Source organism: Diceros bicornis, chromosome 36, assembly GCF_020826845.1.
Source record: "Diceros bicornis minor isolate mBicDic1 chromosome 36, mDicBic1.mat.cur, whole genome shotgun sequence".
Classification (NCBI taxonomy): Eukaryota; Metazoa; Chordata; class Mammalia; order Perissodactyla; family Rhinocerotidae; genus Diceros; species Diceros bicornis.
This window is the reverse complement of record NC_080775.1, coordinates 7163519-7170465: the sequence shown is the minus strand read 5'-3', so window position 1 is coordinate 7170465 and position 6947 is coordinate 7163519. Positions and strand designations below refer to the sequence as shown.

The window sequence follows — 6947 nt, the reverse complement described above, 5'->3', positions numbered from 1 at the left end:
CCAGAGGTGAAAGTAGGCAGTTCTTGAAAAGTTTTCCTCTTCTTCCAAGTTCTCCTCACCAGGAGATGAGATAAAGAAGAGTCGGAGTGGAAGAGAAAGGTCAGACTATCTTTTGTGAAGAAGGAGTCTTGAGGGAGACAGATCACGCTGGGCTCTTAGCTAAATGAGAGTCAGTAGGGGATGCTCCTGGTGTAATTGGAGTGGAGCACGAAGCTGCTTCCTCTTGGAGTGGTTCGCGTTACAAGTTTATTGTCTTGTTTGGGTGTCCTCTCGCTGTAGAAAGTGACAGCAGAAATAGGAACATTGCTCCCAGCTGTCGGAACTTTCCCCCAGGGTGGAGTTTCTATCTTCACCTCCTATTTGTGGGGCCTCCTACCCATCTTCTTGGTGCTCTGGCATCCTGCCGTGACAGATGGCCTGGCTGAGTATCATAGATAATATTTCTCTGAACACTTAACCCCTAACTTAACATTTTTGCTGACAACTTTCTCTACAATCATTTTACATAGTTTACAAATGACAATGTATTATATATTATACATTGTGTATTATATATTATACATCGTGTATTATAAGTCCAACACTTATTGACCATTTATTATATGTCAGGTACTGTTCAAAATGCTTTTATTAACTCATTTAATCCTCACAATCACCCTACGGTATAGGTCCTGTTAGTCCCATACATGCAGAACTGGAGAGAATGTGGTTTCAAGGTCAATTAAAAAGTAAAATTCCAAACCAACTTTGAGTTCAAAAACAATGAAACTTTAAACAGTTAACTCACTCTACTCTGACATGTTTAAATATTTAAAATTCAAAATCCCTTTCATAGCTTAATTTTTTCCACTAAAAAAGTGATTAAAGTATGGTTATGAGGCTCCAAATTAACATAATTGAGTGAGTTATCAAGAAATGGACTGGTCTCTTGGAGATTCTTGCTACCAGAGACTCAGCACAGGGAAGAAAGTAAAGGGTGATTTTCCCCAAGAGCAGGCAAGGTTTTGTGTTCTAGAATTTAGAGCTCTCCCCCCACAGGGATGCAGTTTACAGTTTTTTTGATGTTTGTTTATTTGATTGCAGGGTAGGCTGACCCAAATAGGAGTTTTCTGGAGGAAGACCTAGGCTAACTGAGATAATCTGCCTAGATTGTCTGTGGGGATAACTGGGTGTGCAAAAAAGGTTTTGAAGGGAATGGGGATGGATTGCCTAGAAGAGAGTCAAGTGGTTTGCTGACCAGAGGCCAGAGAGTGTGTCTGGAAAAGGACCATTGGGAGTAATCAATAAAACACAGGTCACAGCCTCTCCCTGTTTTTCCTGGGTCCTGGTAAAATCCAAGGGAAAGGAAGAGAACCATTTCCCATTGAGCGGTAGGGGGAATGATATCAGATTTTTGTTGATCTTGGCACGTGGAAGCTTGGAGCCAGATATGACATGATTTACAAAAGTAAAATAAGGAAATGTGGTTTGTGTTTCTTTTTTTGGTGAGGAAGATTAGCCCTGAGCTAACATCTGTTGCCAATCCTCCTCTTTTTCTGTTGAGGAAGATTGGCCCCGGGCTAATATCCATGCCCATCTTCCTCTACTTTATATGAGGCACCGCCACAGCATGGCTTGACAAGCGGTGCATTGGTGCATACCCAGGATCCAAACCTGCGAACCCCCGGCCGCCGAAGCGGAGCGTGCAAACTTAACCACTACACCACCAGGCCGGCCCCAAATGTGTTTTTTATACTTTGAGTATTGAGAAGCAATTCCTTCCTCTTACATCCAACCTTTTTTTTTCCTGCTCTTAAGCAAAACTTCTTCTGTGAATGTAGTAGTTTTCTTTCATTCTCTCCACCTCATTTTCACTGCCTTGGTTCCCTGGGTTCGCTGCAACAGCTAGATGCCCTTACACTGATCCCCACACACTTACCTTGCCTAAGTTTTTAAGTCAATATCTCCAAAAGCCAAGTATGCTATCATTTGGTGAGCATTAGAAACTGTCATCCCCATCGGAGAACCAGTTGTATCTCATTCCTAAACGACTCCTTGAGTCTTCTTGCTGTCCTTCAAGAATCTTAGAATTACTATATGACCCAACAATTCCACTCCTGGGTGTATATCCCCCAGAGAACTGAAAACACATATTCACGCAAAAGCTTCTCCATGAATGTTCATTGCAGTATTATTTATAACAGGCAAAAAGTGGAAACAATGCACATATCCGTGAACTAGTGAATGAATAAACAAAATGTAGAATATCTATTCCGTGGAATATTATTCACTCATAAAAAGGAATGAAGTACTGATACGTGCTACAACATGGATGAACCCTGAAAAAATTATGCTGAGTGAAAGAAACCAAACAGAAAAGGACATTTGTATGATTCCATTTATGTGAAATATTCAGATTAGGCAAATACAGAGAGACAGAAAGTAAATTAGAGGTTACCAGGGGCTGGGAAAGGGGAAATTGGGAGTGGCTCCCAACAGGTCCTGGGTTTCTTTTTGGGGTGATGGAAATATTCTGGAATTAGATGGTGGATGGTTGCACAGTTTCATGAATGTTTACTAAAAATCACTGAATTATACACTTTAAAATGGTGAATTTCATGTTTTATATTTCAGTTTAAAAATTTAAGATTCCAAAGCAAAAAAACCAAAAAACAAAAAAGAATCCATTAGCCTTGAGTCACAGCTATCCTCTTCATGGTGGCCCAATCTGTCATCTTACCCTCCCAGTCCTGAGTGTCCACTGTCTAAACCCCTCCAGAGGACAGTCTATGGCTGAAGTACTGCTACCAGGCATTGTCTTTCCTGACCCCACAGCCTTGCCCTCAACTCCAGCTCTGCTCTGAGTGATGGGTGCTGACCAAGTCCCCCACTCCTGTGTGGGCCCTCTGATTTGGAGCCCCTGAATGAACTCCCACCCGAGTCACCCCTGAAGTATGGACACTGTCCCTCAGGAATCCAGCCATTCTGCAGCCAGGTCATTTCCTTTGGCCTGAGAAAATGGATCTTGACTTTGTTCTCAGAAATAAAGATACCAGATTGTTACGGGGGAAGTGTGCCCTAAACCCCTGTACCTCAGAATGCGACCTTCTTGGAAATGGGTTCTTTACAGAGGCCAAGTTAAAATGAAGTCAGGTTGGGTCCTCATCCAACATGAGCGGTGTCCTTATAAAGAGGACAGACCCGTATAGAAGGAAGACAACGTGAAGAGACACAAGGAGAAGACAGCCATGTGACCGGAGTGACGCATCTATGAGCCCAGGAACACCAAGGATGGCCAGCAAACACCAGAAGTTGGAAGAGGCAAGAAAGGATCCTCTCCTAGAGCCTTCCGAGAGAACATGGTCCTGCCGGCTCCTGAGAGTTCAGACTCTGACAACTGTGAGAATCAATTCCTGTTGTTTTAAAGCACCTAGTTTCTGGTACTTCGTTACGGCAGCACTAAGAAACGAATACACGTATAAAAGCACGGGGTTGTTTCAGGGTGGATGGCAGAGATTCATACATTTTAAAAAGAAACCATCAATACTACTCATAAAAAGGAACAAAGGCTGATACACACAGAATTTGAATGGATTTCAAGGGAATTACATAGAGTGAAAAAAGCCGACCTCTAAAGGTTACATACTGTATGATTCCATTTATATAACATGCTTCAAATGGCAAAATTACAGAGATGGAGAAAAGACCAGTGGTTGCCTTAGGGACTTAGGGAGGGGGGAGAGAGGAAGGTGGCTGTGGCTATAAAATAGTACTAGGAGGGGTCCTTGTGATAGAAACGGTTCAGTGTCCTGACAGTGGTGGTGGTCGCAGGCTTCTACACAGGTGACAAAACTGCATAGCACAGAATACACACATGCAAATGAACGAATGCACGGAAAACTGGTAAGATTTGAAGAAGGTCTATGGATTGCATCAACGTCAATTTCCCGTCCATTGTAATATTGCACTATAGTTATGCAAGACGTTACCCCTGGGGGAATAGACTGAAGCCCGGAGATGTCTCGTCTTGCCTATTTCACTCCTAGAACTGGGAATTCGGACTGTGCGTGCGGAGCTCTATTACAGACTCCGTCCTCAATAACGTCAGGCTTAACTTGAGATCCCAAGGGGGGTAAAAAAAAAAAACAACTGGAAAAGAGGAGGATAGTAGACTAGGAGAACTCGTCGAACGAAACGAACTAAGGCACAGAGATGAGTAACTGTCATGTCGTCTCTCCTTCTCCTCCTTCCCATCCCTCCTTCAAATGTTCGAAATTTTCTTGGAGAAGAAAGACGAAGTGGAGCCGGAGCAGGAGCGAGCAGGTGGCCCGGGCTGCTCCCGGTGCCGGGCCTGGGCGCACGGGGCAGAAGACCTGGCCAGCCGCCCCGCGGCGACGCCTGCGCTGTCCCTCACCGTGACTAGACCATACTGGCAGAGCGCAGGGCCGCTGGCCCGCCAGCCCAAGGTCCAGGAGCGCTGGGAACCTCGGAAAGTCGATGTCAGAGCGACAGGCGGAGACAAGCGAGGGGAGGTGACCAAGGGGAGAAGTCAGGTACGAACGCCCACCAGCCGTGGTAACTGGAAAGAGTTCGCTCCGCTCTGACTTTGCCCGCTCCCTCTGCATGGGGACACGAGACCGAACGGACTCCTGGGGTAAAGAGGAGCGAGGAGAGAAGATGAGGGGGACCCCGGGCCTCGGCGGGTGACAGTGCCGGGTCCCCGCTCCACGCGGCCGGCGGCGCTCGGGGACCGGGTCTGCGGCGCGGGGGTCACGGCGGTGCCAGGGCTTTTTCTAGAGTGGGTGGGGATGCTGAGTCACGGATCTGTCACCGCTCCTCACCTCTCCCCAGCCCTCCGGTGGCTAAAGCAAAAGCGAAAGCGAATGCGACTCGCGGGGCGGCCAGTGTCGGGAGCTGCGCCCGCCGCCTCCTCCGGGACCGTCGGGCATCCGCAGGCGCGGGCGGCGGGGCGGCCCGGCCGCTGCGACTTCGGAGGTGGCCGGCGGGGGCGCGGCGAGAGGCTGGCCATGGCCCGGCGGCGGCTCCAGGGCTGCCGGGTCAGCGCCCTCCCCGCGCTGCTGCTGCTGCTGCTGCTCCGGCCGCCGGTGACTCCGGGTAGGGACAGGCGTGCGCCCCCGGGGGGCGGCGGAAGGGGCCGGGGCGCCCGAGGGGGGCGGCAGCGAGCGCCCTACCGCGGTCGCGAGTGGGTCGGCGAGGAAAGGGGTGTGCGCCCACCGGGGATCGCGGAGGGGGCGCTGCGCCCGCGCGCCGGGGACACGTGGAGGGAGCTGTGGGGAGAGCAGAGCGCTGGTCCCTGCGCCCCCACCCAGCCCGGCTTACCTGGTCACCCAAGGGAGGGAGCCCAGGGGCGAGGCTTTTAATTCCGCGTCTTCCCAATTTTCGAGGTAAAGGGGATCGCCAGGATTTGCAATGGGGGCTCCGAGTTGGAGTTGTACAGCTGTTTCGAGAAATACGAGAGCGTGGCTCTCCGAGCCCCACGAGGAAAGCTGTGCCCGTGTCGCAAAGAAAACAACCCTGTGTCTAAACTCAGACAAAAGCAAATGATATGGGTGGGTGGTGGTAGGACGCGGTAGGGACTGCGTCCCCGGCGAGAGAAAACGTGTCGGGCAAGTTGCACACCTGGAGACCTGAAAACAACTCAAGTTCTTAAGCAGCAGGAAACCGTGAGAGGGAGTGCTTGGGGAGGGGGTGCGGGCGGCCTGGAGTACGCGCTCCCGGGCAAAGGGGGAACAAGTGAAGTTGGTGATGTCTTAGTGTATTCGAGAAGGAATGAAGTTGGTGATGACAGTGTATTCGAGAGGGAATGAAGTTGGTGATGGCTTACTGTATTTGAGAAAAACATAGGTGGCATAGATGTAATCTCAGTGGCAGGAAGCGAATGAGTGACTCGGTTTTTATCCTGGAAGCTAGAGAGAAGGGAGGAGAAAGGACAGATGAGCTTGGGTTTACCCATGTTGGCACTTCTTAATCTCTTTACAGTCAGGGAGCTCTTTGAGGGTCTGATGAAAGCTACGAATACTCTCCCCAGAAAAATGCATGAATGCACATAGTTACAAAACTTGCACGTAATTTTGGAGTCAGGGACTCACTGAAGGCCATCCATTGACTCTCCAGGAACCCCATGATCTCTGCGTGTGTGTATATGTGTGTGTGTGTGTGTGTGTGTGTGTGTGTGTGTGTGTGTGTGTGTGTGTGTTTAAGGCAAGACTCCCAATAATTTACATCCAGGTGGGCCAGTCCACCCAGTACTTGATGAGAGCTATCCATCCACAGTTACTGTTGGCTGGTTTGGTGTGAATCCCATAGCTCTGTGAAGTTTCATGAAGTTTTATTTTCCTGAGACTATGTTTGGATTTTTCCCCACATCTGAGGATCTGAGTTGTGTTGGTGACCTGGTCAGTTCCTGCCAGCTGGCTAGCCAGTGTCCGGCATGATCCCTGAGGAGATGCTGGAGTTAGCCAGTGGACTGGGACAACTCTCTTGCACAATGTGAAAGTGAAATGCAGCTTTCAGAGCCCAGCAAGGATGAGCTGTCGGCTTCAAAGCGCAGAGAGGAACCCTGAAGGCAAGGTCTCTAAGGTTCATCAACTACAGCCTCGATCTTTGACCTCACAAAGGTACTGCTGCCGTCTGGCCTCTCCTGATGTCTGTTTTTCTTAAATAGCTTTATTGAGGTATAATTGATAGATAATAAACTGCATGAGTTTAAACTGCACGATTTGATGAGTTTAGAGGTAAATGTATACACTCATGGAACCATCACCACAATCAAGAGAGTAAACATAATCATCACTACGGAAAGTTCGCTCATGTCCTGCATAATCCTTACCTCCCAACCAGCCCTCTCCCCTGGGCAACCACGGTCCGCTTTCTGTGACTACTGATTTGTTGCATTTTCTAGAATTTTATATAAATGGAATCATACAGTATATACTCTTTCTTGTCTA

At 48.6% G+C, this 6947-nt stretch overlaps 1 protein-coding gene across 3 annotated transcripts in view; it reads left to right on the top strand.

The window, feature by feature from the left end:
- Positions 1-5006: 5006 nt before the first annotated feature.
- Positions 5007-6947, top strand: part of IL15RA (interleukin 15 receptor subunit alpha) — a 41551-nt gene continuing 39610 nt past the window's right edge. For 2 of the 3 annotated variants that reach the window (XM_058532378.1, XM_058532376.1), the window contains exon 1: positions 6173-6617. In XM_058532378.1, coding sequence (XP_058388361.1) covers positions 6526-6617 — 92 coding nt within the window. In that variant the 5' untranslated portion in view covers positions 6173-6525. Of the gene's footprint in view, positions 5095-6172; positions 6618-6947 lie in introns of those variants that run through there. The other variant, XM_058532377.1, reaches the window with a different exon arrangement.